Here is a 27949-nt window from a genome sequence, read left to right as displayed (position 1 = left end):
ATTGTATCTTGGACATTAAAGTGCATATCTGGAACCTTAACACTACATATTAACGCAACTAAATGAATCCCAGCCACTATTTGGGGATTTGAAATGTCTTCTGCATACTCCCGAATGACACAAACAGACAGTATCACATGCTGTTGTGATCTACACCAGCAAAACGAAATAAAGAAACCTGAAATGCAACATTGCAGCAGGCTTCTCTTATTACATCTCTTTTTCTCAAAGTGTACATCGAGCAAAAAAAAAAAAAAGGGAGGCGGGTCGTTTCAGGTCTGTACCATGCTCGTGCATGACAATCTTGTTTTCGAAGACACACAATGTTCCCGATCTTTTTTTTTTTTACTCATCCGCCCAGTCAGGTTCTGATGTGTGCTTAAAGTCCACAAAAGAGCATTGGTGACATATCATGCAAACTACGCCCCTGTCTGTCTGACCGGGCCAATTGCGTTGCCGGGGTGACGCACGCCCCGCCACATCACGAGCAACGCCTCCTCCGCAGCGTCAAACAGGCAATAAATACAGCTTTATGCTCAGTGTTCGGCCTCCTCAACCAGTCGAGTTACTGCTGTCTGGCAGGCCGCCACTTCTGTTGACTTCGCTGTTTGACAAAGCTCCAAAGTAAGACGTGTTTTCTAGTTTTAAGCTTTTGCATTCTGTGTCTGTCGCTGATTCCACTTGTTTTCATGAGAAGTGATTTCGTCTGGTTTCTGAGAGATTAGTTTGCTCTGCATCTCCGGGTTTCCTCATGTTTCCAAGTGTGCAGCGATGGAAGTAATGTTGCAGTTATGGCTTTAATATGCACGTTTTCAATACTCCTAAACTTTGCAGAACTTTAAAAATAGGCGGTCTAGTTGATTTAACTATATTCTAATTCGTGGCCTTCATATTATGCTGCAGGCCTATTTTGTGCAATTTATATTATCCCGTCTTCTGCAGAAAGTATTGGAAAACGTCATGTAGGCAACATTTTAGTAAATTACGAATTTAGGATGCACTGAATGCAGAACTTATCTGTTTGAAGGCCAAAGTTCAACCATGCAGGCCAAATATTTACAGAGGTGATGCAAGAGAAGCAGGAAGTCCGAGGCAACCAGAGGGGTTGATTGTGTTTGATTGGGGGAACAAAAAAAAATCTTCCTCATACTTCAGTCTTTCAGAGTTTCTAACCAACTGTGAATGAACTTGTTTCTGTCCTCTAGGATGACGCATCAGTTCCCATCCCTCAGTCAGGCGCTGAAGAAGGAGCTCTCTGACATTGCTCAGAGGATCGTGGCTCCAGGAAAGGGAATCCTGGCAGCAGATGAATCAACAGGTGAGACTCAAGTATCAAGTTGTTGTGTTATATGAGAAGTGTGTGTGTGTGTGTGTGTGTGGGCAAACTGAAATGATTTCCTTACCCTCTTCTTTCAAGGAACCATGGGAAAGCGTCTTGAGAAAATCAATGTGGAGAACAGCGAGGAAAACCGCCGCTACTTCCGTGACCTCCTCTTCTCCACTGACCCCTCAATCGCCAACTGCGTGGGTGGGGTCATCTTCTTCCATGAGACACTGTACCAGAAAGCAGACAGTGGCAAGCTCTTCCCCCAAGTCATCAAGGACAAGGGCATTGTTGTCGGCATCAAGGTGAGGAGCCTAAAAGTGCAGATTGAGCCTAGCGGCATGCACACGTCTTCCACATGTTGAACCTTGTATGTTAATGGATATGTTTTGATTTTCTTGCTTTAGGTGGACAAAGGCACAGCTGGGCTTAATGGAACAGATGGAGAGACCACCACACAAGGTGAAAACGAATGTTGTTGTTTTTTCGGCAACCTTGACTTAACTGTAACTTGATGCAGAATGAGCACAACCACCACAGCGTGCCAACATCCTGTGGCTTGTTGTTTTTCCCACAGGTCTCGATGGCCTCTCAGAGCGCTGTGCCCAGTACAAGAAGGACGGTTGCGACTTTGCCAAGTGGAGGTGTGTGCTCAAGATCTCAGAAAGCTGCCCAACAGCTCTCGCCATTGCAGAGAACGCCAATGTCCTCGCCAGATATGCCAGTATCTGCCAACAGGTTTGTGTGTGTGTGTGTGTGTACAGTCATAGTCTCAAAAATATTAGTTGCAAGTCATGTATTTTAAATTGCCATCTATGTTCTCCACCAGAATGGTCTGGTGCCTATTGTGGAGCCAGAGATCCTGCCTGACGGAGACCACGACCTGCTGCGCTGCCAGTACGTCACAGAGAAGGTTGGTTAATGATCTTTGGCAGAGTCGGCCAAACCACCAGCAGTTGATATTTTGAAGCATGTGTAGTAATAAATCTGCCGCTTCATGATTTAGGTTCTGGCTGCTGTCTACAAGGCTCTATCTGATCACCACGTGTACCTGGAGGGCACTCTGCTGAAGCCCAACATGGTCACTGCTGGACACTCCTGCACTAAGAAGTTCACCCCTCAGGAGGTTGGCATGGCCACAGTGACCGCTCTGAGGCGCACCGTCCCTGCTTCTGTGCCTGGTGAGTGTCATGAGGCCAGCTTTTCCCTCAACGAGCAAGTTTACGAAAAGCACAGAACTCTGTTCTCAGTGGCACGCTGCTTTCTGTGTCTTTCCAGGCATCTGCTTCCTGTCTGGAGGCCAGAGTGAGGAGGAGGCCTCCACCAACCTGAGCGCCATCAACCAGGTGCCCCTCCATCGCCCCTGGAAGCTGACCTTCTCTTTCGGCCGTGCACTCCAGGCCTCTGCTCTTGCAGCCTGGCAGGGCAAAGCTGCCAATAAGGCAGCTGCACAGGAAGCTTTCGGCAGCAGAGCCAAGGTTCGTCTTAGAGGGCATGAACAGCTATCACTAATAATAAATGATGTGTAGTTGTGGACTGTGCACGGATCTGACTATTAAATTGCTCTTGCGGTGTACTACGCAACTCTATACTGACTGGTAAATGATTGATTCTAGCGCTTTTTGTCCATTCAGTCTTGCAATAATGTGGCCCAGGCTGATCATTAACACTCAGATTTGACTTTGCCCTAACTTTTCCCCCTTTTTGTTGCTCTCTTCAGATCAATGGCCTGGCTTCCAAAGGCGAGTACAAACCTTCCAGCTCAGCTGACCAGGCCTCAATGCAGTCTCTGTACACAGCCAGCTACGTCTATTAAATTCTGTGAACGTTAAAAAATATAAAATGAATATACATGGACCAAATATGATTCCCACACCAGGGGAAGACTTCCGTTAATATGAACTGTTTTTCTACTCAATGGAATGACTGGAAATAAATTAAGTGACCAAAATGTTGCTCGTGTCATTGCAGTGTTTGAGTTTTCATCTATAAATTGTTGACTTTGGCTGTTGAGGTGTCAAAGATGTTGTTCTAACCTGTGAGAAAAGCTATTGAGTTTCAGCTGCCACTGATTAAATGTCTGGTAGAAGGTTTAATAGTTAAGAAGTAATGCATCACCCAGATAACTTGTAGTGCATGGCTGTAAAGCTCATAAAAGTTTACCTCAACCTTATGCCAAGCTGATAGCAGGAGTTGATCCCTCTTTAGTTTGAATCACGGCTGAGACGCGAACCCATAACATGAGGGCAATGTGCTCACACCATATTCGTGGGGAAATACTGAAGGCATTAAAAGTCCAGTGATCTAAAAGTGTTTCTCAAATACCAAAATTAAACACCCGATTAGAACATTAGAGTAGCACTTTGACATGTTAGTCTTTTTAAAATAAACTAGCTAAGGTTTGATTCTGATCAGTTCGGTAGCATGAAAATGTTTTTTCAAGGTATTAAATTACATGTTTTATAACTTTTCTTTCCAACAGACGTCGGGCCTTTAACTTAGTATATTGTATTCTGACAAACTTAAAACAAAGGTCTTGATTCATTACTTGCTGTCCATCTAACATTTTACGACAGCCGGTCTTCTATTCATGGTGATCTGTTAGTGCAGTCTATGTATATAGATATATACATAACATGATCAATCTGAGCATTGTTTTATTTGATCATTTTATTGTTTATTTGAAAAAGACAATATACATTACATGTATTGCACCTGATAAACAATCTAAATCTGTGTTTTGCACACATTCACAGGCAACAGGTTTTGCTGCAGGCTCTTTATATCACAGATAAACACATCACCATGAGTCATACGCTTTGAAAAATATGCTGGATGGATATCTAAGGATATTACAAGCCAAATGTAAGCAAATATACTGTAAATCTTAAGTTGCAATCACATATACGTTGTCCTGTAACCAAAACACAGAGCCCACATCTGCCCACTCATCTGTCAAATATCTGCAGCTAAGTGCATATAGAAATTCACATTGATTATCAAAAGCTTCAATGACCATATAATACACAAACTGTAATAATGCAGCTAACGTAGACAATGATCACACATATTGATGACATAATGATTGTTTCACGCTAGTCAATTTAGCAACTCAATTGCGCGATCAGACAAGTAGTAAAAAGAAAATTAAACTCATTGTTTTGTCCGGAGCAGAGGATGGAAGTAGTTGCACATTCACAGTACCGATCGGGCATTCGTGAGTAATTGGTGGCTAAAGACAAAGACTTCCTTTTTCCTTTTCCTTTTCGTACATACTGCAGCTGCCCTTACAAAGTATATACTGCTGCATCCAGTAGGCATTTAATTTGGACATATTACTTTGTCATAACATGGCACCTTGAACTTTGATCCTCTTGCTGATATATCCAGTCTGTAGAGGATTGTGTGGCTTGCATACTGCAAAATGCCACCTGATGCAGTAGAACATGCAGGTATTTCTGGCATACTGCATTTGACACATTATATATTGGGACATACAATACATCCTTGAAACAGGAGTTTAGTTGGGTGGCGTTAGAAGATGTGAGAGAAACTCAATATTAATTTATTGAAACAAAGATTAAACACAACAAATAACTTAGGTCTTTGTTGTTATTTGATAACCAATAACTAATATAGTTTGTTTAGGGAAAAGTAAAAAATGGACTTTGGGCAAGTGAAAAAACCCTTTAATGTTAAACCCTGACCAGTGTTGTTAGGTGACATCATATTATCATAGAGAGAAAGCAGTTGACCTAATTGATAGATATCAGTAAAAGTATAAAAGACCTGTCCGTGTTTACTACTATAGGACCCACACAGTAAGTACATGTGTTATATGTTAAGTGCATGTCAAATATTTCTTCTCCTTTACGACAACAAGAATCACTTTGAATCTGAAACAAGCTTCACCAAAAGCAAAATAAAGTGGTTAAGTAATGCATTCTTTACTGCAGCTACACATTCTGTAGAGTGAAGCTTGGTGTAGATGTAGGTAACTAAAAAAGGTTGCAGCTAAACCTTACAGGCCACTAGGTGGTGTACGTGTGATATTCTGTACAGAATGATGACATGTTCACAGGGTAGCTGTGCTGCAGGACAACCAGTGATAGTTACTACAGAAGAATACCTTAAAAAGGTTGAGATTAGTTTGATGTTGTGTTGCTCGGTGGAAGCGGTATGTGCTGGACAATAATCTGTTGAAGATAAAGAGGTGGTCTGTGTTAGGGAAGAGGACAACAAGAAGGCAATAACATGATGACAGACACACAGCTGGCGAGTAACATTATTCATCAGATGTAGGTAGATATGTTTGTGAAAAAGGCTTGTTTAAGATGAAGTAACAATGAGAATGTTTTACCTGGGTGGATGTGGATTTCAGAGCTATTCGCGCAACAGCACACAAGAAGATGAGAAGCACGGACACACACAGAGAGGAAGTGAACAGTATGCCTTCAACACCAAGAAGCTGCTTCTAAAGCCAGAGGAAAGTGGAAGAGAAAGTTATTCTTACACTGTGAAAATGTGTCCATTTAGCCTAAAACATATGTGCTGTAACTCACCACATTGGTATTGCTCCGGTTGTCCCAATAGTATCTGTACCTCGCGAATTGAATATGGAAGAAGCAGACTATCCGGTAGGGAACAGAAACCACAACTCCCAAAAGTGAAACCACATACATAGCCAAACATATGGTCACCTGGGAAAGATACGTTCAACACGATTAGTTGAGTTATTAAGAAAGAAAGAGAGGTAAAGTTAAACACTAAAACTACATCATACAATCACAATATACCTACCATCTTCTTGGACGGATGTATCTCAGTGTAGATGGACAGGCTTCCACAGGCAAGAAACTTCAAACAAACAACCCAAAAAATTATAATCACATCATTTTTCCTTTGTCATTCACCCAAAGTGTGTTGATGATTGTATAAGGCTTTTTAAGCTCTGCTCACATGTCATTTTTATTTCATGGTAACTGGGGAAGTAATCAAAGCTCATCTGAACTGGAGTAGAAAGTTTAAAGCAACTTTTATTTGAGCTATTTAACAAAGATATACCTTTTTTTGCCAAGTTGGATGAGAGAATGATATTAATCTCCTTATCGAACTCGGCAGAAAAGTGGGAAAAAGGGAAGAAAGAGAAACATTCTGAAAGAAAGCGACCGAGCATATTTCCCAAATTGTTAAACCTGTAACTTTTGAAACCATGTTTTCAGGGGCTTTAAGGAGCCACTGTGATGCTATATATTGTAATTTTAAAGAGAAGCACATGTGCTAAATGTTATGTACCAGCGCTCCCTGCCAGAGGGGGATGTAGATTTTATAAGAAGTGTGATCTCCTGCTTGGGCCAGCACAAATCCCATCAGTATCTCTGCACAGCCAAAGATGAGAATGACGATCTGAGGAGGAGAGGGAGGGATGGATTTAAGTACCTCGGGTAGAATAACACTTTGCAGCTGCTCTTTGCGTAAACATCTAAGTTCATATAACAGAATTTCTGTTATTGCTGGATTGTCTAATGTGTTACCCCGAGACTTTTGGGCTCCTTTTGGATGAAGCGATGCAGAGGTTTGCTGGACATCAGCAGCGTGTGGTCTGCCGCGTGACTTCCATCCTGTCCTGTTGTTCTGTCTTGAGTTGTTGACTCAGTTTCCTCCATTGCCACACTGTGTTAGGTTGTAGGAGAAGAAAAACAATGAATCAAACCAGATGTATTCTCTCCATTACAAACAAATTTACAGAGGCAGAAATGCAAGATTGTAAAAACAGTCCCAAAGAATACACAATATGTACAAAAACATGCAGTGACGCACCTTGTTTTAGTTTTTCTTGCAGAGAAGCAGTGGGAAAGATAACGGGAGGGGAAGGTTGTGGGTGGAAAGAGGAAGTGGGGGAAATTTGAGACTTCCTTTTTGTCATTAAAGGGAGGAGCCGTTCCTCAATGTTCACCCCCACTGAGATCTGTGTGCACACCCAAGGGCCAGCAAGACGACAATATTCCTGTTTCGATGTTTGATATGTTTTATGTTTTGTAGATAAATATATATATATATATATATATATATATATATATATATTTATACACAGTGATAAGTAGATCTGAAATATTGATGTATAGACTGCAGTCCTCAGATTAAATCTACCTTTCCACTGGTGATATCAAGAATCTAATCAGAGTTTTTGCAGGTCGATGTGGACAGAAGTAGGGCTGCCACTAATTATGTCATTATAAATCAATCTGCTGATTATTTTCTAAATTAACGGATTATAATGTTAAATTGTCAAAATAATTTTTCTGCAGATTGATTTAATAAGTTAAGAGACTAATTGTCTCAGCTCTAGATAGAAGTGTGTTATAATCAAACATAAGAAGCATTACGACCTGCGAGCATTGATCAGAATAATATTTAAATGCAGTCACTATAGTAGCAGCTTTTATACGGCTCTCGGGTCTCAGCTGGGATAACGAGAGAAAGAGAGAGGAAGAGATTGATCTGGAGCAATGACCCCAATGCTGATTATTATTGTTGTCCTCATTATCATTCTTTATTTCTAATTAACTTAACTTCCTCCATAAACCAAAACAAATTCAACTTAAATATTGTTATCCAGAGAATATTTGACTCTCAAAAACTTGAATCTCAAACATGTAGTGAAGTTGATATTCATTTCGTATTTATTTCATGATGGTACAGTTTTCACTGACAATGCATTATAGGTACAAAAAGCACGAAAGTTCTGAAATCGGCCACCATCACAAAACCAAAACAAGGGTGCAGCACCCTGATTCTACCGACAGTCGGTCATATAAACCATCCTCTGTACAGACATTAGGTGTTCCAGTTTCACACGAGACACTTTGATGAGCAAAAATACAACAGTCTTATTCTGTCTCTCAAGTGACGGTGGCACAATATGCAACAGTCAAAAAGTCTCAGGTATTAAACAAATATTTCATCTTTACATACATTAAAATACCATTCATAAGAACACTGGAGATACCAGTAGATTACAGTCGACCGGTATTAAAATTAACTCAACAACATTGTTTGTGCATTATTATTATTACAGATTGCAAGAAGTAAACAAGCAGTCCTGTCCTCTCAAGTGTGTCCTCATGGTAGCGGTGACACATTTGATGCCTCCCTGTTGCCTCAAGAACGTGGGTTGTTGTCCTGCAGCAAAACAGTTGATATCCGTCAGTTTCTAAAAATCTGAATTATTACAAATTGAACAAACAGAACACAGTGTTTACCGAGCAGTAAGATGAGTAGGACAGCAGGTGGTCCTCTAGGACGGGGGTCTTCAACGTCTTTCAGGCCAAGGACCCACAAACTGATAGAGAGATGGAGCAGGAACCCCCGACTATATATATTGTAAAACATTGTGTTTTATATTAAACTGGGCCTAGTGCCATGTATAAACATACCTCTTTATTGTGCATTCAATACTAAGATATTCAAATAATACACAGGTTCATATATTCATGTTTTTATTTTAAACATGTGCAAGGTACAGTGAGCAGGGTGGCCGTGCCACTGCCATTTAGAAACATACCTTGTCAGCTGATACCAATGCCAATATCAACATTGTCTGTCAATTGCATGATAATCATGACCAGTGGTGGGCCGTCAGGGCCAGCTACGCCTTCTCTGCTGGCCTAAACAGAATCACAAAGTTATAGCTATTTTATAATTTAATAATTTTTCACAAATACACTACATGTATTATAATTTTTTTTTCCAATTAGCTTATTTTCTCATTGCACAGCTCCTGTCTTCCTCTGTTGCTCTGCTTCCAGCACAGCTTGTTTTAAGGAGAGCTTTTATCCAATCAGATTCAGCCCCTATGTCTCTATGTAAGGAGAGAGGCGCGAGGTCCTCTAGGTAGACTTTGCAGTTTAAGTAAATGGGGACGACATTGTTGATTGTCATAGTCTTCAACCAATCAGATCTTTAGTTTGACATGTTGGGCGTATTCTTTGACGTGCGACTGCTACCGAGGTACCTGCTAAGTACGTCTGCATTAAGGTGCGCTGTGATTGGTCAGTGGGCCAGCGCGTGACTATAGTGAAATTTAAGGAAGCTGGCAGAAATGAGTTGGAGTAGTAAGAGTTCAAATTGAAAGATATGGAAGAAATTATAAAATGTTTAGGGTTTTGCTTGGTGTAGTTTATTTATTTTTATGAACGGTGTTCCTGGCTGACAGCGTCGCACATTTTATGGCTGGGAATGTGTTTCATTTTAACTGAGCATCTTGGTGTTTGGAGCTATGCTACGCTAACCTGAGGACACCATAGCACGGCAGGACACTACGGTGCTTTTGAAAACTTTTGGAGAAACCCGAGTGGATCTACAGATCAACGAACACGTTCGCAGGGAAACGGAGCTCCACAACAGGTCGGTCCACGGCCGGGAGCCGGCGGCCGTGGTCGGCGGTAGTGGCCGGTCGTGGTCGATTCGTCCATGAATCGAGAAGGACTTCTTACTGGAACTGAAACGATGTACTGGGATTAAACTCTTTGTCAACAAAGAAAGGAGGATGGACAGCATTCGGTAAGTGACAAACTGCGTTTGTATTTTACACCTGCAGTAACAATATTTGAATGGCTCGTGCTCTTTTGTGGTGGAATGCGTGGATCCGCTGCAGGTCTGCTGCATTGATGTGTCATGCTTTGTTGTCATATGAATATATGTGACTGGTTCTTATGACTTTGTGGTTGTCATTGTGTTAATTACGTTGATTTGACTATGCATTGTCCGTTAATGACGCAGCGTCCCGTCATGCACGGATTCATGTGTCTGCACCGTAGCTGTTCAACTGTAGTTGGACAGCACAGAAGGCCCAGGTATAAAATGCACGGCCCGCCACTGAAATTGACGTTTTCATTTTAAACATAAATGTGGAAACGAGAATGAGTGATGGCCTATTAGTGCCACTGCCATGCATAAACATACCTGTTATCTTGCATACAATACTGAACTATTAAAATAATGGACAGATTCATGTTTGGCAAAAAAATAAACAGTAAATCAACCAAAACGTTTGCGGACCCCCTGCAGTACCTCCACGGACCCTCTAGGGGTCGCGGACCCTCTGTTGAAGACCTCTGGTATACAGTATGTGTATAATATGATCAATCTGAATATCGTTTTATTTGATAATTTTATTGTTTATTTAACAAAGACAATATACATTACATGTATTGCACCTGATAAACAAGCTAAATCTAAATCTGTATTTTGCACACATTCACAGGCAAAAGGTGGCAACAGGTTTTGCTGCAGGCTCTTTGTATCACAGTCATGTAGATGAACATACAGTATATCACCATACACATTAAGACATACGCTTTGAAAAATATGCTGGATCGATGTCTGTAAGGATATTACAAGCCAAATGTAGGCAAATATACTGTAAATCTTAAGTTGCAATCACATATACGTTGTCCTGTAGCCAGAACACAGAGCCCACATCTGCCCACTCATCTGTCAAATATCTGCAGCTAAGTGCATATAGAAATTCACATTGATTATCAGAAGCTTCAATGACCATATAATACACAAACTGTAATAATGCAGCTAACGTAGACAATGATCACACATATTGATGACATAATGATTGTTTCACGCTAGTCAATTTAGCAACTCAATTTCTCAAACTCAGACAAGTAGTAAAAAGAAAATGAAACGCATTGTTTCTCGCCTCTTTGTTGAGAGTTGCACATTCACAGTACCGATCGGGCATTCGTGAGTAATTGGTGGCTAAAGACAAAGACTTCCTTTTTCCTTTTCCTTTTAGTACATACTGCAGCTGCCCTTACAAAGTATATACTGCTGCATCCAGTGTGCATTTAATTTGGACATATTACTTTGTCATAACATGGCACCTTGAACTTTGATCCTCTTGCTGATATATCCAGTGTGTAGAGGATTGTGTGGCTTGCATACTGCAAAATGCCACCTGATGCAGTAGAACATGCAGGTATTTCTGGCATACTGCATTTGACACATTATATATTGGGACATACAATACATCCTTGAAACAGGAGTTTAGTTGGGTGGCGTTAGAAGATGTGAGAGAAACTCAATATTCATTTACTTAAATAAAGATTAAACACAACAAATAACTTAGGTCTTTGTTGTTATTTGATAACCAATAATAACTAATATAGTTTGTTTTAGGGACTTTGGGCAAGTGAAAAAACCCTTTAATGTTAAACCCTGACCAGTGTTGTTAGGTGACATCATATTATCATAGAGAGAAAGCAGTTGACCTAATTGATAGATATCAGTAAAAGTATAAAAGACCTGTCCGTGTTTACTACTATAGGACCCACACAGTAAGTACATGTGTTATATGTTAAGTGCATGTCAAATATTTCTTCTCCTTTACGACAACAAGAATCACTTTGAATCTGAAACAAGCTTCACCAAAAGCAAAACAAAGTGGTTAAGTAATGCATTCTTTACTGCAGCTACACATTTTGTAGAGTGAAGCTTGGTGTAGATGTAGGTAACTAAAAAAGGTTGCAGCTAAACCTTACAGGCCACTAGGTGGTGTACGTGTGATATTCTGTACAGAATGATGACATGTTCACAGGGTAGCTGTGCTGCAGGACAACCAGTGATAGTTACTACAGAAGAATACCTTAAAAAGGTTGAGATTAGTTTGATGTTGTGTTGCTCGGTGGAAGCGGTATGTGCTGGACAATAATCTGTTGAAGATAAAGAGGTGGTCTGTGTTAGGGAAGAGGACAACAAGAAGGCAATAACATGATGACAGACACACAGCTGGTGAGTAACATTATTCATCAGATGTAGGTAGATATGTTTGTGGAAAAGGCTTGTTTAAGATGAAGTAACAATGAGAATGTTTTACCTGGGTGGATGTGGATTTCAGAGCTAACCCCGCAACAGCACACAAGAAGATGAGAAGCACGGACACACACAGAGAGGAAGTGAACAGTATGCCTTCAACACCAAGAAGCTGCTTCTAAAGCCAGAGGAAAGTGGAAGAGAAAGTTATTCTTACACTGTGAAAATGTGTCCATTTAGCCTAAAACATATGTGCTGTAACTCACCGCACTGGTATTGCTCCGGTTGGCCCGATAGTATCCGTACCTCAAGAACATAATATGGAGGAAGCAGATTATCCGGTAGGAAACAGAGACCACAACTCCCAAAAGTGAAACCACATACATAGCCAAACATATGGTCACCTGGGAAAGATACGTTTAACACGATTAGTTGAGTTATTAAGAAAGAAAGAGAGGTAAAGTTAAACACTAAAACTACATCATACAATCACAATATACCTACCATCTTCTTGGACGGATGTATCTCAGTGTAGATGGACAGGCTTCCACAGGCAAGAAACTTCAAACAAACAACCCAAAAAATTATAATCACATCATTTTTCCTTTGCCATTCACTCAAAGTGTGTTGATGATTGTATAAGGCTTTTTAAGCTCTGCTCACATGTCATTTTTATTTTCATGGTAACTGGGGAAGTAATCAAAGCTCATCTGAACTGGAGTAGAAAGTTTAAAGCAACTTTTATTTGAGCTATTTAACAAAGATATACCTTGTTTTGCCAAGTTGGATGAGAGAATGATATTAATCTCCTTATCGAACTCGGCAAAAAAGTGGGAAAAAGGGAAGAAAGAGAAACATTCTGAAAGAAAGCGACCGAGCATATTTCCCAAAATGTTAAACCTGTAACTTTTGAAACCACGTTTTCAGGGGCTTTAAGGAGCCACTGTGATGCTATATATTGTCATTTTAAAGAGAAGCACATGTGCCAAATGTTATGTACCAGCGCTCCCTGCCAGAGGGGGATGTAGATTACATAAGAAGTGTGATCTCCTGCTTGGGCCAGCACAAATCCCATCAGTATCTCTGCACAGCCAAAGATGAGAATGACGATCTGAGGAGGAGAGGGAGGGATGGATTTAAGTACCTCGGGTAGAATAACACTTTGCAGCTGCTCTTTGCGTAAACATCTAAGTTCATATAACAGAATTTCTGTTATTGCTGGATTGTCTAATGTGTTACCCCGAGACTTTTGGGCTCTTTTTGGATGAAGCGATGCAGAGGTTTGCTGGACATCAGCAGCGTGTGGTCTGCCGCGTGACTTCCATCCTGTCCTGTTGTTCTGTCTTGAGTTGTTGACTCAGTTTCCTCCATTGCCACACTGTGTTAAGTTGTAGGAGAAGAAAAACAATGAATCAAACCAGATGTATTCTCTCCATTACAAACAAATTTACAGAGGCAGAAATGCAAGATTGTAAAAACAGTCCTAAAGAATACACAATATGTACAAAAACATGCAGTGACGCACCTTGTTTTAGTTTTTCTTGCAGAGAAGCAGTGGGAAAGATAACGGGAGGGGAAGGTTGTGGGTGGAAAGAGGAAGTGGGGGAAATTTGAGACTTCCTTTTTTTCATTAAAGGGAGGAGCCGTTCCTCAATGTTCACCCCCACTGAGATCTGTGTGCACACCCAAGGGCCAGCAAGACGACAATATTCCTGTTTCGATGTTTGACATGTTTTAATGTTTTGTTATCCCAGCTGAGACCCGAGAGCCGTATAAAAGCTGCTACTACAGTGACTGCATTTAAATATTATTCTGATCAATGCTCGCAGGTCTTAATGCTTCTTATGTTTGACTATAACAAACTTCTGTCTAGAGCTGAGACAATTAGTCTTATTAAATCAATCTGCAGAATAACCGGCAATTTTATTGACAATTTATCATTATAATCAGTTAATTTAGAAAATAATCAGCAGATGAATTAATGACAATTAGTTGCAGCCCTACTTCTGTTCACATCGACCTGCAAAAACTCCAATTAGAGTCTTGATATCACCAGTGGAAAGGTAGATTTAATCTGAGGACTGCAGTCTATACATCAACCAAAAACAAATTAAACTTAAATATTGATATTATCTAGAGAATATTTGACTCAAACATGTAGCGAAGTTGATATTCATTTCGTATTTATTTCATGAAGGTACAGTTTTCACTGACAATGCATTATTGGCTCAAAAAGCACGATAATTCTAAAATCGGCCACCATCACAAAACCCAAACAAGGGTGCAGCACCCTGATTCTACCGACAGTCGGTCGTATAAACCATCCTCTGTACAGACATTAGGTGTTCCAGTTTCACACGAGACACTTTGATGAGCAAAAATACAACAGTCTTATTCTGTCTCTCAAGTGACGGTGGCACAATATGCAACAGTCAAAAAGTCTCAGGTATTAAAAAAATATTTCATCTTTACATACATTAAAATACCATTCATAAGAACACTGGAGATACCAGTAGATTACAGTCGACCGGTATTAAAATTAATTCAACAACATTGTTTGTGCATTATTATTATTACAGATTGCAAGAAGTAAACAAGCAGTCCTGTCCTCTCAAGTGTGTCCTCATGGTAGCGGTGACACATTTGATGCCTCCCTGTTGCCTCAAGAACGTGGGTTGTTGTCCTGCAGCAAAACAGTTGATATCCGTCAGTTTCTAAAAATCTGAATTATTACAAATTGAACAAACAGAACACAGTGTTTACCGAGCAGTAAGATGAGTAGGACAGCAGGTGGTCCTCTAGGAGATGTGTTGCTCTTCCTCTAATCTCTCCTTCACTGCTGTACTGAATGGCTTCTAACAGTGAAAGGCCGCCTTGCCTCACAAACTCCCCTGCCACCTTAAGGGAAGGAATAACTTGGGTTAAAGCTGTCTGCCACCTTAAGGGAAGGAATAACTTGGGTTAAAGCTGTCAGAACTACAGCAGCTATTCATTGTCTGGTTTGGTTATCCCTACTGGGCAAGTTACCTGTGGACCACTAACTACCAGCATGTAAAGGACCTCCATACTCAAGGTCACCATCTCTTGGTCGGCCATTTTCAGTGTGGCACAGAGTGCAGACAGCAATCCACGATGGGCCAGCTGAGCACAGAACTCCTTTTTCTTGTGGGCAATATTTGCAAGAATCCTCAGGATCTAACAAGAATACAACAAAAAAGGGAGTAAGATAGAGTGTGTGAGAAATGAGGGACTCAAAGAAATAAACACATTGTTCATCATCAAGTGATACGATGACATAATATTCTATGAAATATCAAAGTTTGGCTCTAGCTTGCACAGACCATGGTGTTGATGCCTTGAGAAAAGGGGAGGAGCTTGATCAGTCCAGGGACCAAGTTGAGAGTCAGCAGAGCGGAGCAGGAAGCACTGGAGTGAGCTGCAGAGAGGGAAAATGCATTGGAGCAAACTTCATTACACATATGAACTCCTAATAAACATAACAATCATCATAGTACACAAGGTTCCTTCAGCCTTTAGATCTAAAGCGTTTACAGACTTGTTTAAAGGGCAGAATCAGTGCAGACAGATGTGTTTGAGAGTCAGCAGCAATGAGGTGTGACTACGACAGACTGTTCAAACCTGTGAGGTTGTTGAGGACCCAGGCACTCTCTCTAGCCAACGCCGGCTGGGTCTGCAGGTAGGCCTGAAGAAGTGCACATAGAGCCACCACGAGACGAACGTCACCCACGTGAGTGCTCAGGTCTGTCACTGGACAGGAGGACAGAAGGTTTCCTACGCACCTCAGCAGGGGACAGATGAACTGGAGAGGAGGAATTGAAAATCTCCATGTCAGCAAAAAAGTTGCACACTTCTTCAAAAGTGTATTAATATTGAATGTGTCACCAAGTGTGAAGTAAATCTAACACACACACATACACACACATTTCATGGTCTGAGAATTTAAAATCAGAACAAAGTATACAGACAAAAACAAGAGCCTTAAAAAAAAAACAACCATGAAGAAATATGTATTCAGTCCATTCATTTCCTTACCAGCTCCAGTCCTTCTTCTTTGTTTCCTTCAGCCACAGCACCACCTAGTGACACTAACAGGGAACTGCACTGCAGCAAGGCCCCATGAGCCAACAGCACTCTGTTGTCCTTCATGCTATCGAGCGACATAAAGGCAGAAGAGAGACAGATCATCACTCTTATTACATATAATGACAACTGACTATATACTGTATAAGAGACTGTTGACACTTCTCTCTCTCTCTCTCTCTCTCTCTCTCACCTGCATGTGAGGTAGTGCAGACACCACGCACACTCGATGGCTGGTGCCAGGCCAAACTTTGGGTCAGGAGTCAAGACTGATAACAAGCTTGAGGGCAAGCTGGAAGCAAGGACCGCCCTGCAGACACAGAGGAAGACTATCATGCATGCGGACAAGTGTTTATCATAAGCAATGCATCATTTTCTGAGAGAACATGCCATAAAGAGAGTAGAGAGATAAACTGGTGTGTCATTACAGGATTATATTCTCTGCTGCATCTTTAGCCTGGAGAAACTGAGAGAGGGTGAATCCCACAGCTTCCACCACCGCCAGGTTATGTCTCTGGTTCTGGACAGACACACAGACAATATCTTAACGTTGCTATATTTGTTTACATTACTACATTGAGTGGCACCTGTTCAGAGCGATGGTAGAAATTAGATTTGGATTTAGTTTCTGAGTTTACCTCTAGACAGTTGGCCAGAGCTGGGATGATTCCCTGGGCCAGGAGCTTCTCTTTTACAACGTCGCTGTCTGGGCATAAATTACCGAGCGTGTACAGACACAGCTCCTGTGTACACATGAACGTACACACATGGAAAGTTAAACCCCCCCCTGCATAGTTAGGTGATAATATTACACTTCGCCTGGTATGAGAGAGGGTACTCACGGTGAACTTGGTGCTCTGGCCAGACAGGTAGGTGAGCAGGTAGGGGGTGGCAGGCAGACAGGCCGGTGACACGTTGGTGTGGGGAGAGTGAGAGAGCTCATGAAGGCACCGGACAGCCTGCAGACGGCAAGTAGCGTCAGAGCCAGTGAGGAGACCAACCAGAAGATGCATGCTGTTCTCCTGCCTACATGGAGGACACATTATCACACAGACGCATGAGAAACATAATGTCAACAATGTCATTTAATATCGCGTTTGATGCGGCTGCAAAAGGGACCACCGTACTTGATGAAGGTGAGCTGTGCCGATGGGTCGCGGAGCACTTTACTCAAAGCTTTGAGGTGGGCCTCCCTGCCTGGCCCACTGGGTTGAAGTTTGAGGAACAGACTGACCACGTCCTGTAAACGGGGAGCAGATTCAGACGGTAGGTTTGACTTGACCCACCAAAAGCACAGCACCGTGGTCGTCTGCCTCACCTGCTCTCCCGGGTGGGTGTCCATGGCGGCCTCTGGCTGGTCCTCGTCGTCATTGAGCAGGAGTCTCTTGCTCACAAGCTGTCGGTCTCTGCGGGCTCGTCTCAGTGCTACAACATTGAACATAGACAAAAAAAAAAATCACTTCTGCTTCAGTCACCTGGGAGAGAGATGTCATATCATACTTAAGCCATTCATCTGTCAAATAGCCTGTGGTTGATGAATAACACTGTACGGATGTCACAGTAGCTGGAGGACTTTAGTTACAGATGTAATGTTAACATGATGACTAGACATCCATTTGTATTTGTGTCCTCTATGTATTAGATATTGTGTTGTCTTCCTGACTTGAAGACTGTGAAATAAATGCTCCCACATGGTCCATATCTCTGTACTGAATGAGTCTCTGGGTTAAATTCATGGTTTATGTTGATATACAGGTTTATCTGAACCATATCTATACACGTTCAAATCATGTGACGTCTATACTATGATATAACACTGCTTTAGCTATAGAATATAAACTCAAGGTGAGGTGAACTTTGCATATTATTTTGTTACATTGACGTTAACTGTTACAGCCTTTTCTACGGGAAGACTTAAGTTAACGTAAATGTAGTTTCAATGCAGGCTATCTTAGCTTGTTAACTAACCGATAAGTTAACATTAACGTTACACAAACGTTAGAAAACTATAACGTTATACGTGATAACTTTAACATAACGCTTTTTAACACTCACCTTTCTCATGCTCTCGCCTCTTTAACTTGAGCTCCTCCAAACTGTCGCCTTGTCGACCAGCTTTGTGGCGAACTTTGTTTAACCGCCACATTTTGTTATCTTAAAGGTCAATGACGTGGCATAAAAAAGGAGTTCTGAAATAAATGTAAGATCTTTGCTAAAAACCAGTGCTATTGAATGAAGCTAACGTTGTTAGGTATATGACCAAGGAGCTGCGATGTTGGAGTGTCACAGCAGATGGCGCTAGAGTGCAGTTCAACCCGTTATGGGGTATGACGCATGCGCAGTGTGTGTAACTGGAGCTGCGATGTTGGAGTGTCACAGCAGATGGCGCTAGAGTGCAGTTCAACCAGTTATGGGGTATGACGCATGCGCAGTGTGTGTAACTGGAGCTGCGATGGAGTGTCACAGCAGATGGCGCTAGAGTGCAGTTTAACCAGTTATGGGTATAACACATGCGCAGTATAAAAAAAACGCAATGTTGGTGGCTTACAGCAGGCGTCGCTAGAATGCAGTTTAAACAGTTAAACGTTAGCCAAGCTAGTTGGTTATTTCATGGAAGATGTTATTGTAGAAGAGACAGGTCAGAAATAAATAGATATAGAGCATATGTCGTTGTAGCTCTGTCAGTCCTGCACATACATTACTATACGTATAACAAGTCCTGCGCCAAACAGAACAATGAAGTTCTTCGTCTGCAGCGCTATCAAGCGGACACACGTGTGTGTGAATATAGGCTGCTGAACAGTAACAACCTGAACACACTGCATTCATCTTCTCTCGGTCCACATACTTAAGACTCCCAATGGGTACAGGCATAAAGAGAATATGGAGTTCAATTTGTAGTAAAATATTTATTTACAATGTATTCATGAAAGGTTTAAAAAACGTACTTTTCAAAAACATAGGTATTTAACCCAATAACTAAATGGCTGTTAAAAAAAACATTTTTGAGTGATGTATTGTTTTTTAGTAGGCGTATGTTGAGAACAAATTAAGATTTAGGATTGTCATGGGAAAACTTCCTGAGGCTGAAAGATTGTGTTTAAGAGACGTTTTTTGTTCAAAGGAATATCTTAAGAGGGACAATCTATTCCATGAAACTATCAGTTATTAATCCCTTTAACATTTTCATGCCATTAAAATGCCAATATCAGATAAAACAAAACAAATATATACACAGCGTAGTGTGCCACACACTGGAACACAAAACAAATGAAAAAGATAAAAAAAATGTACCAAAAATACAAACATCTTTTTGTATCTTTTATATGATCCTTTTAACCATTAAAATATGATTAAAAGTGAGGAAGACGGGATGTGTTGCCTTCATTCTTTGGATCTGATGAAGAATCAAACATCTTCAAGACTCTGTGCTTGCGGAGGATTTCTTTTTCTGTGAAGAATTGCACAAAAAAAAAAATTTGTAAAATCAAAGAGATCTGATAAACTGAAAAAATCCTCTAGTGCTCAAACTGATGACATGTTATTCTGCTTTGAGAAGAGTAGGTGAGGAGCACAGCGCTGTGATACCTTTTTGTGGGGGGTGTCACTGGAGAGTGTTTGTGTTGCTGCAGAGTCTTGGATGGAAACCGGGACTTCAGCTGATTCCAACTTGATTTTCTCTGAAAGAATGGAAAATAAATAAATAAAAAAGAATGCAAACTTGCAAAATAAAAAAAATAGCATTTAGTTATTCTGAATGTGATCTATCCACTCACTTTTCTTCTTCTCTGTTGGAGGACTTGATGTTCCAGGGTTGGGTGGAGCTGGAGGCTCTGTGTCATTAGTTTTCAATAATGAGTTCTTCTTTTTCTTCTTCTTCTTCACTTCACTAGTCTGCTCTGGCTTTTCCTCTCCGTCACTGCTCTTTGATTTCTTTGTCTTTGTATTTTCTCCAGCTCTCTGCTGCGTCATCTCCTCATTAGGATCAGCTTTGGGCTTTTTTTTCTTTTTCTTTTCGTCAACTATCTGGTCTTGATTTTCTTCATCAGAAACATCCGTTTTCTTCTTCTTTGCTTTCTTTTCTTTATTCATTTGCTCAGACTTTTCCTCACTGTCAGCAGTCTCCTTTTTCTTCTTCTTTGCTTTTTTTTCTGCAGCTATCAGCTCTGAATTTTCCTCTCCTATTTGAGCTGCTGGCTCTGAATTTTCCTCACAGTTAGGCTTCTTTCTCTTCTTCGTTGCTTTTTTTCCTTCAGCTATCAGCTCTGAATTTTCCTCTCCTATTTGAGCTGCTGGCTCTGAATTTTCCTCACTGCTAGGCTTCTTTCTCTTCTTCGTTGCTTTTTTTCCTTCAGCTATCAGCTCTGAATTTTCCTTTACCATTTCAGCTACTGGCTCTGAATCAGTTATCTCCTTTTTCTTAGCTTGCTTTTCTTGCACTATTGGCTCTGACATTTTCGTATTATTAACATCGCCATTTTTGTTCTCTATTACTTTTTCTTCAGTCGTGTTCGTTTTGCTACCTCCCTTTGTTCCTGTTGCCTTCTTCTTCTTCTTTCCTTCTGCAGGTTTATCATCTCTTATCTCTTGCGCCGTGACTTCAGTCTGCTTTTCCTCTTTACTGTCTTTGTCTTTTCCATCTCCACCAGTCTCATGCGTATTCTCTTCCACCGTGCCTTCAGTCATCTTCATCTTCGTCCTCTTCCTCCTACTCATCTTCTTCCTCTTCTTCTTGGGCTCAGACATTGCCTCATCAGTTTGTTTCTCCTTCTGTGGTGTCTGTTTTGACGGGGAAAGACTGGGTGTTGCTGGTCTGTCTTCTACAGCGTTGACGTTTGGCTCTTGGCTCGGGGTGGCAGACGAGGTCACAGGTGCAGTCTTTTTTGGCCTGCTCCTCTTGGCTGTATTAGTCTTTGTTGATGTTTCTGTCACGGCTTTCTCCTCCACCTTTTCGTTATTTGTAACTGTCCTGTTATTCTGTTGAACCGGAGCGTCGTTTTCTGTGCGAGACTTGGCCCGGGATTTCCTCACTCTCTTTTTCACGGGTGGTGGTGCAGACGAGTCCAGTGCATTGATGGTGTCCATCTTGGCTATGTCGGACTCTGTGGACAGAGTAAACACGGTGACATTGAAGAAAAAAAAACATGGCACAAATGCTTAAAAGAAAACAGCCACACAGCTACTGTACACAGCTACTGTACACAGCTCTGTTAGTATGAAATCACCGTTTCCCATGGTGAGGTTGTTCTTGGGAGGTGCTGTCCTGGCTGTGGGGGGGGGGGGGGGGGTTGTCTTCCTCCCTTTAAGTGAGAGGAGCCAGCTCTGCCTGTCTTTTCATCTTCCACCATGTCCTGCACTTTCCAATCCTCTTAACGTTCTCCACCTCTCCATCCTTCAATCTGTCTCTTTCCAATGTGAAAAACACACATTCCTCCTCTTAACTGGAGTATCTGACTATGTCAATCATTTCTGCGCTTGGTCTTTGGGAATCTTAACAGTAGCTTAATCTGATCAAGTGGGATTTGGTCTGTGGTGCAGAAAGGAAATCATGCTTGTAAGACTGGGATTCTCCAAATCACTTCATCCTTTGCGTGCACACAAACGATGCCTTCAATAATACTTCTCTCTCTCTCTCTCTCTCACACTCACCTGTCATCTGCAAGACCAGTTTCTTCCATTTATCTACATCCAGACTGCTGTCAGAGTCTGAATCACCTCCTCCAGGAGACACAACCTTGTCTTTTGCACGGCTCTTTGATTTCTTTGCCTTGGAGACATTTTCTGCAGATTTTCCATCACTTATTTTCCTTTTTGCTGGCACAGACTAACAGAATAGAAGAGAGAGAACAGGCTGATCAGTAAAGTTATAGAACATGAACCGGACCAGTTGTTAAACGAGGCTCAAATGTCACATTAAATGAAAATATAATAATAAAATAAATCACCTTTTTTGGCGTCTCTGCTTTGTTTGCAGGCTTGTCCTTCTTTTTCCTTGGTGTGCCTGGACATAAAAAAGTGTGCAGAATGGGGTAAAAATGAATTCAAATCCACATACAGTCTATCAATTCTCACTTTGTACCAACAGGACAGTTGCAGCTGTTGCTGATACAGCAGCTGAAGCTTCCCAACTTGTATTGAAGTTTGAGGGATAAAGCCAAGCTTAAGGTTCAGCTTTAAGCACTAAACAAGAAACAGTACATCTTAGAACATTTTAGAAAGAAGGAAAAACCAAATCATCCAAAAACAAGTTGGTAGGAACCAATGATGATAATTTCACGAGTGCTTCACAGCGCAACACGAGTGCCGGTAGTCCGGCCGTCTCCTCGGGGTAGAGACAGCGCTGATGAAACACTGAGCGTTATTTGATTTGAGGTATGAGTTGGTTTATATCTTTTACAATTTAAAGGCGCTTATGGAATAGTTATAGCTCATTAGCACAAGCACAAATAACACTGCTGGTTTGAATGTTTTAACAGGATCTATAAGTAGGTCTAACGTTTGATATGAAGTGAAATTAAATGTGCGAGAGGAATCATTTTACATGTAATTATTCCTCTCATTCTATTTCTACTATCTGGGTTTAATTCACCACCTCACCATCTGCGTCCCCAGTTTCCCCGTGTCTCCATAATGTGCGTACGTGCGCGTAAGAGTTTTCGTAGAAGTGCGCACATTCTCCAGTCAAGTTTGTTTTTGCAGATCACAACTTTTGCGTCTGAAGAGGTAAAACTCCAGCAACATTTGCACAGAACAACGTTATTGATAGACCGAAGTGTTTCGGCTTGTGGCCTTCATCGGGATCATCGAAGCCATACCTTTAGTTGGAGTCTTTTCTTGTTCTTCAAAACTGGAGGGCTCGGCCGAATTTGGCTGCCTCTCGTTTTTTGAGTCACTGATGAGAATAGAAACGACATTTAGCACACATATCATCACTACCAACAAAGTCAAATTGAGATGTTCGATTCGTGTAAAGAATTGAGAAATCTTACTTACTTCATCCACGAACTGTAGATGTCCAATAACGATGCAGATGTCTCCTCCTGCAAACCCAAAACATCAAATCATTTAAGACGGTTTATCAGGCGGAGGCCTCTTCTAATACATAATGGGCCCTGGCTAGATGTCAATAACAGCTCCTAAGGGAACTATCACACAAGAAAAGAATGGCACAAAAACAAAAATACAGTAGAAAATGAGTTTGAAAACTACTGCAAAGAAGAGTATGGGACTTAACACTCAAGGCGTGTAGAAAAGCACTCATTACGCTATAAAAAAGTACATTTTGTTAATGTTGTTCCTGACTCAAAGTCAGTATGACGATATGTGGAGGACAGGAGCGTCGAAATAGTTTTGTATACTCAGAACAGAAGTTGGTAGTTTAAAAGTAAAGACTAATGCACAGAATACAAAGGCTGGTTCCTTTTCAAAAACGCTAATATTGTTGCACAGCAATTGAAACATAGTTGAAAACTCCAGCACCTACAGCACTTTACACCAGCTAGCAGTCAGTGTGTGTGTGTGTGTGTGTGCGCGCGTGTGTAATGACCTGTGGGCTGTGCCTCTGTAGCTCATCTGCAGCTGAGTGGAAACCATGCTCCTTCAAATGGCGGTAGATCAGCTGGGTCAGCTTGTGTTCTGATGTGTTCACTGACATGTTTCGACACACAAAGACGAATAAACACGCGAAAGTACCGACTAACTTCAAAGTAGTTTCATTTTAAAATTGGCCACACACTTCCCTTTCACTGCTACTCCACTGAAACACGCATGTTAGTACGCTGAACTCTGCACTCGGGATGTGGTTCCGTTTACCGCTGCAATGCACCATGGGGGATGTAGTTCTTCCGCGAAACCGCTCCTGTTCAGTCACGGCCGTCATGGCACAAGCTGTCAGTGGTCTATGCAAACTATTTATATTTCAAATAAAGTCTTCCCGTGCTAATATAAAACATCCCATTAAGTGATTATGTTGGAACGTGTTTTTGGTCGGGTTATTTTATTCTGTGTTTGTCTGGGCACAGTCGGTACAGTCTGCTGTTTATCTAGATTTGCTTTTTTAAAACCAGAATATCACAGTGGCCCCAGTATTTCATTGAGGCATTCACACCAACTGACAAAGACCCTATCTCTTTCCATTTCCATAACTTTTCTTTGATTTGGCTCAATTTCAGCTCAGTTGCATATTCTGTCTCAGGAAAGACACCCGCTCCCTTAAAACAGCCAAGGCCTGATGATTTGGATCCATGTTATTCTAGGTAATTTTCCCCAGGGGTAATGTGAGTTTACTGGAAGAGATAATAGTGATCTACCATATCAGTTGTTACTCTTGTAGCTCTAGGTTTCTTGACTCAGCTCTCTTCATACATTTCTTCATGCTGGAAAATAATCCTTCAACCACAAAGATAACCCACAAGCTCTCCAGTCAAATAGACAAATCAGACTAACTTTTCAAAAGCTGTCAGGAAGATCAATCTCCCGTTGCTCAGGTGTATTTGGATATCCATAAAGCAAGACATTCTCTGTCTATCTGTGTATCTTGAGAACCATGAAACTTGGCCAAATGGTGGCGCTATGACACCAAACAAACTTTATGTTTTGAGTCGAGCTTGTCGTTTGCTGCGGCTCATTGACTGCAGTTCACTTTTGTTGCTGGAGGCTGGATATACAAGCATCTCCACCTACTACTCTTCACTTCCCTGGAGTCAACGAGCAATGAGCGGTTCTCGATAACCCTGCAATGAGCTCTTCCGGGGGCCAAGGAATTGGCCCCCTCCGAACAGGCACTGCACTTGTTTGGATAAAAGCACAACTGTTTTTTCGACTGGCTGGTTTGGGAAGAAACTAAAGGTGACTGGGCAGTGGATCCGAGAGAGCTGGTGGTGAGACCTCGGAGGAGAGTATTGGGTAAGCCGAAGGTCAGCAGGAGCAAACGGTTGAAAGAGTCCCATTCATGGATCAAAACCAGGAAAGGAAAGCAGTGTGTAGTCCAAACTCATCATCTGTGCTCAGTGGGTCTCACCAAGCTTGATTTCACCATCTCCCACAAACCCTCCACCCTAAATACACACTCTACACACACACACACACACACACACACACACATACCACAGATTCCCATTCGTGTTGATGGGATAGACCACCAAGGTTTTATGGAAGAATAACAATTTGTAAAATTGGAAATGTTATAAATCCTCAGCCCACTTTTACCTAAATGTCACGATATGTTGAAGTAATAACGGATACGTGTTAAAGAGCAATTTAGAAAGAGAGGTAAAGTTATCGGAGAGACAGAGGAGGCCTAAAAACGTTACATCCCTGAGCACAAGAAAAAAGAAGCAGGGTATTTCCCTCGGCTTTGATGACATGTCGAAGTAAAAATATTTGTACAGGTTACCCTTGTAAATGGCACTCTGTTTCACAGGAAATAAATCTACTTTACATTCCACACATTTAGCAGCTCACGTCTGCGCTCACTCGGCAGCTAATTACCTACGACTACACCCGGTGAAATTTGTTTTTACTGGACCTTTAATGTGTCACAACCTGCCTCTTTGAACAGCACTGAAACATTTTTTTTGTAAAACATTTGAAGATGTATTAATATCTCGTTCTAAAGGATTACGACTCATCAGTCCATTATAAAACTCAAGAACCCTTTGAGGAAATTTCAAATAAAGAGTGACTGCTCATTGAGTCCAGGTGGCTCTGCTGTAGGGTCATAATGAAGTGTTGTGTCTGGCCTTCCTGCCCAGGTGCTGCTGCAGATCCAGAGCCAAATCAAACACACCTTCAGTCTGTAGCCCTGGACTGCTGCCTCACCTGTGAGGTCCCACCTATAAATCACAGTAACCAAACTCTCACTCACTGCACTTCATCACAGAAAAACAGCCAACTTGACATTTTCCATTTCTGCCAATAAGAGCCCCCTAAATCTTGCAATTTTGTTTTGCAGATATGGCACCTTCCACTCACAATGCCAGAAGACAATCCAAAGAGAGATGGTATCTGCACTCATCTGAATTTCAAGTTAGTCTATGTGTTCTATAGCATTACTAATCAACCATAAGACATTAAAAAATGTTCTTTTGTTTGACAGTTTGCAAGCCAGCCTAAATGCTTTGAACCATTTTCTCTCATCTTCTGTGCTTCTGTAGTCACTACAGGTCTACCTTTGTAGGGCAATAGTCGTTCACTATTTTGCCCTAAATGTACCCCAGACTTGATGAACTGATGTTGAAAAAAAGTATAACTCTAGTAACAAAGGCACTTTTGTACAAGACCTATTGAAGTGAAGGTTTTTGCGCTCGGTTGACGCACAGGCCGAAAGAAAACCTCCATCCAGTCTTACTCAGATTAGAAAATTGGGTAAAGAGGGGAAGTAATGTGCAGGTTTACTGGCAGGGCTGTGTTGATTAGAAAGAAGGTAGTGTTCATGGTGAAGGGGAGCAGCCGTATTCAGTAACAGCGCCTCTTCCTTTAGCCAAAGCCAACATGTGGTGCCGACACAGAGCAACAGCAGCAGCAGCAGCAGCAGCAGCAGCAGCACCCCCAATCCTGCTTCCCTTTCAACTCATTATTTTATTTCATGGTTTCCCAGAAAAAAGGCTTAGAACCTGTTCGGAAAGTGATGTACAAGTAAGAAGAGGTTGTGAGTGTGTACATCTGTGTTTCTGTGTATTTCTTTGGAGTTTGGTTAAACCTAGTCTTTGGAGATAAAAGTTTATATTGCTCGTGCTTTTTAGTGATTATTAGTCATTAGTCAATAAGCTTACTCTTGATCTGACAGTAAAACAATTTAGCCACACAGAAGAAACGGTGAAAGGTCTAGAAAAGCTATTTTGTGCCTTTTTCAAACTTCATTCATGTATCCCTATAGTTTGAAGCAATGAACTCTTCACTCTGAAAAAGTCCTTTTGACATTAAGTAATTCAGGAGAAAGCAGGAGAGAGTAATGAAGAGATGAAAGAAAAATAACTAAGAGTCTGAGAATGTGACCAGTAGACTTTCCACTAAGTCACAAATGGGTCAACAGCAACTCAGCATGTCTGGTTCATTAAAGGAGTGACTCGCTTCTTCTTCTTGACATGATTGTTTACCGTTTGAATCGTGCTATTACCAGAATAAGACAGCGGTTTACAAGAATGCTAATAAATTAACTCATTTTTTATTCTTAGCTCATTTTGAAATTGAGCAGCCCAAGAAAAGTTATGTCAAACAAATAACTGAAAATAACCTTCAGAATCCAAATATGGTGTTTGTTCAACAATTGTAAGGTAACATGTTTCCATAAATATATCATCAAACAATTTCTTGGTTGAATTCTTTATTTTGGCAATATGACAGTTCAAAAAAAGGATTGGCAAATGTGCAATGTAAGCTGCAATATGTCTGTGGTATCAACGCGTCAACATCTTTTCATAATTTAGAGTGTGACAAGTATGCAGGCACATACTTGTGTTAATATTTGTCTGTGTTTGAGTCGGTTTGTGTCAGTATACGTGTATTGTTTGTTTAGTGGTGTTGGTTGTGAGTTGAAATGTTGTTGACCCGGTGAGCTGCCACAGTTACACCTCTGACCAACAGAAAACAGATGAGTCTCCTCTCATAAGTGTGACTGCCCAAAGACCTGGAGACTCTTACTTTCCTGACAAAAGACAAACACACACGCACACACACACATACACACACACACACACACAC

The 27949-nt window shown here is 41.3% G+C and overlaps 5 protein-coding genes across 6 annotated transcripts; 1 reads left to right on the top strand and 4 right to left on the bottom strand.

Moving 5' to 3' along the window:
• Positions 1 to 533: 533 nt before the first annotated feature.
• On the top strand, positions 534 to 3279 carry aldob (aldolase b, fructose-bisphosphate). Its single transcript, XM_079167872.1, has 9 exons — positions 534 to 624; positions 1206 to 1318; positions 1418 to 1629; positions 1732 to 1786; positions 1902 to 2062; positions 2154 to 2237; positions 2331 to 2505; positions 2603 to 2802; positions 3045 to 3279. The coding sequence occupies exons 2-9, from the start codon at positions 1207 to 1209 to the stop codon at positions 3138 to 3140; spliced, it is 1095 nt and encodes a 364-aa protein (XP_079023998.1). The 5' UTR covers positions 534 to 624; position 1206; the 3' UTR covers positions 3141 to 3279.
• Positions 3280 to 3976: 697 nt separating this feature from the next.
• Positions 3977 to 13727, bottom strand: LOC306702195 (uncharacterized protein). Of its 2 annotated transcripts, XR_013767255.1 has the most exons (8): positions 13674 to 13727; positions 13388 to 13526; positions 13149 to 13259; positions 12653 to 12709; positions 12415 to 12552; positions 12213 to 12326; positions 10543 to 12048; positions 3977 to 4039 (listed from the first exon to the last, which is right to left on the bottom strand). XR_013767255.1 is itself a non-coding variant. In XM_079167751.1 (7 exons), the coding sequence occupies exons 2-7, from the start codon at positions 13517 to 13519 to the stop codon at positions 11998 to 12000; spliced, it is 603 nt and encodes a 200-aa protein (XP_079023877.1). In that variant the 5' UTR covers positions 13520 to 13526; positions 13674 to 13727; the 3' UTR covers positions 10489 to 11997. The 2 variants fall into 2 exon arrangements, 1 of the variants encoding a protein (XP_079023877.1); XM_079167751.1 differs by lacking the exon at positions 3977 to 4039 and having other exon boundaries at positions 10489 to 12048.
• LOC306702194 (membrane-spanning 4-domains subfamily A member 4A-like) lies at positions 3985 to 7198 on the bottom strand. Its single transcript, XM_079167750.1, has 7 exons — positions 7145 to 7198; positions 6859 to 6997; positions 6620 to 6730; positions 6125 to 6181; positions 5887 to 6024; positions 5685 to 5798; positions 3985 to 5520 (listed from the first exon to the last, which is right to left on the bottom strand). Exons 2-7 carry the CDS (start codon positions 6988 to 6990, stop codon positions 5470 to 5472), a joined length of 603 nt encoding a protein of 200 aa, XP_079023876.1. The 5' UTR covers positions 6991 to 6997; positions 7145 to 7198; the 3' UTR covers positions 3985 to 5469.
• A 596-nt stretch (positions 13728 to 14323) lies between the features above and the next one.
• Positions 14324 to 18514, bottom strand: tmco6 (transmembrane and coiled-coil domains 6). The gene is made up of 13 exons (XM_079167149.1): positions 18305 to 18514; positions 17568 to 17674; positions 17377 to 17489; positions 17092 to 17275; positions 16888 to 16992; positions 16678 to 16769; positions 16443 to 16559; positions 16202 to 16316; positions 15788 to 15968; positions 15490 to 15584; positions 15176 to 15343; positions 14912 to 15046; positions 14324 to 14831 (listed from the first exon to the last, which is right to left on the bottom strand). Exons 1-13 carry the CDS (start codon positions 18393 to 18395, stop codon positions 14811 to 14813), a joined length of 1524 nt encoding a protein of 507 aa, XP_079023275.1. The 5' UTR covers positions 18396 to 18514; the 3' UTR covers positions 14324 to 14810.
• A 641-nt stretch (positions 18515 to 19155) lies between these two features.
• LOC306701834 (uncharacterized protein) lies at positions 19156 to 24024 on the bottom strand. Its single transcript, XM_079167254.1, has 8 exons — positions 23796 to 24024; positions 23243 to 23289; positions 23065 to 23141; positions 22195 to 22250; positions 21899 to 22073; positions 20026 to 21351; positions 19838 to 19929; positions 19156 to 19700 (listed from the first exon to the last, which is right to left on the bottom strand). Exons 1-8 carry the CDS (start codon positions 23901 to 23903, stop codon positions 19668 to 19670), a joined length of 1914 nt encoding a protein of 637 aa, XP_079023380.1. The 5' UTR covers positions 23904 to 24024; the 3' UTR covers positions 19156 to 19667.
• Positions 24025 to 27949: the final 3925 nt, after the last annotated feature.

Source organism: Pholis gunnellus (genome assembly GCF_910591455.1).
Source record: "Pholis gunnellus genome assembly, chromosome: 10".
Classification (NCBI taxonomy): Eukaryota; Metazoa; Chordata; class Actinopteri; order Perciformes; family Pholidae; genus Pholis; species Pholis gunnellus.
The sequence above is the reverse complement of the archived record's forward strand: the minus strand, read 5'-3'. Positions and strand labels throughout refer to the sequence as shown.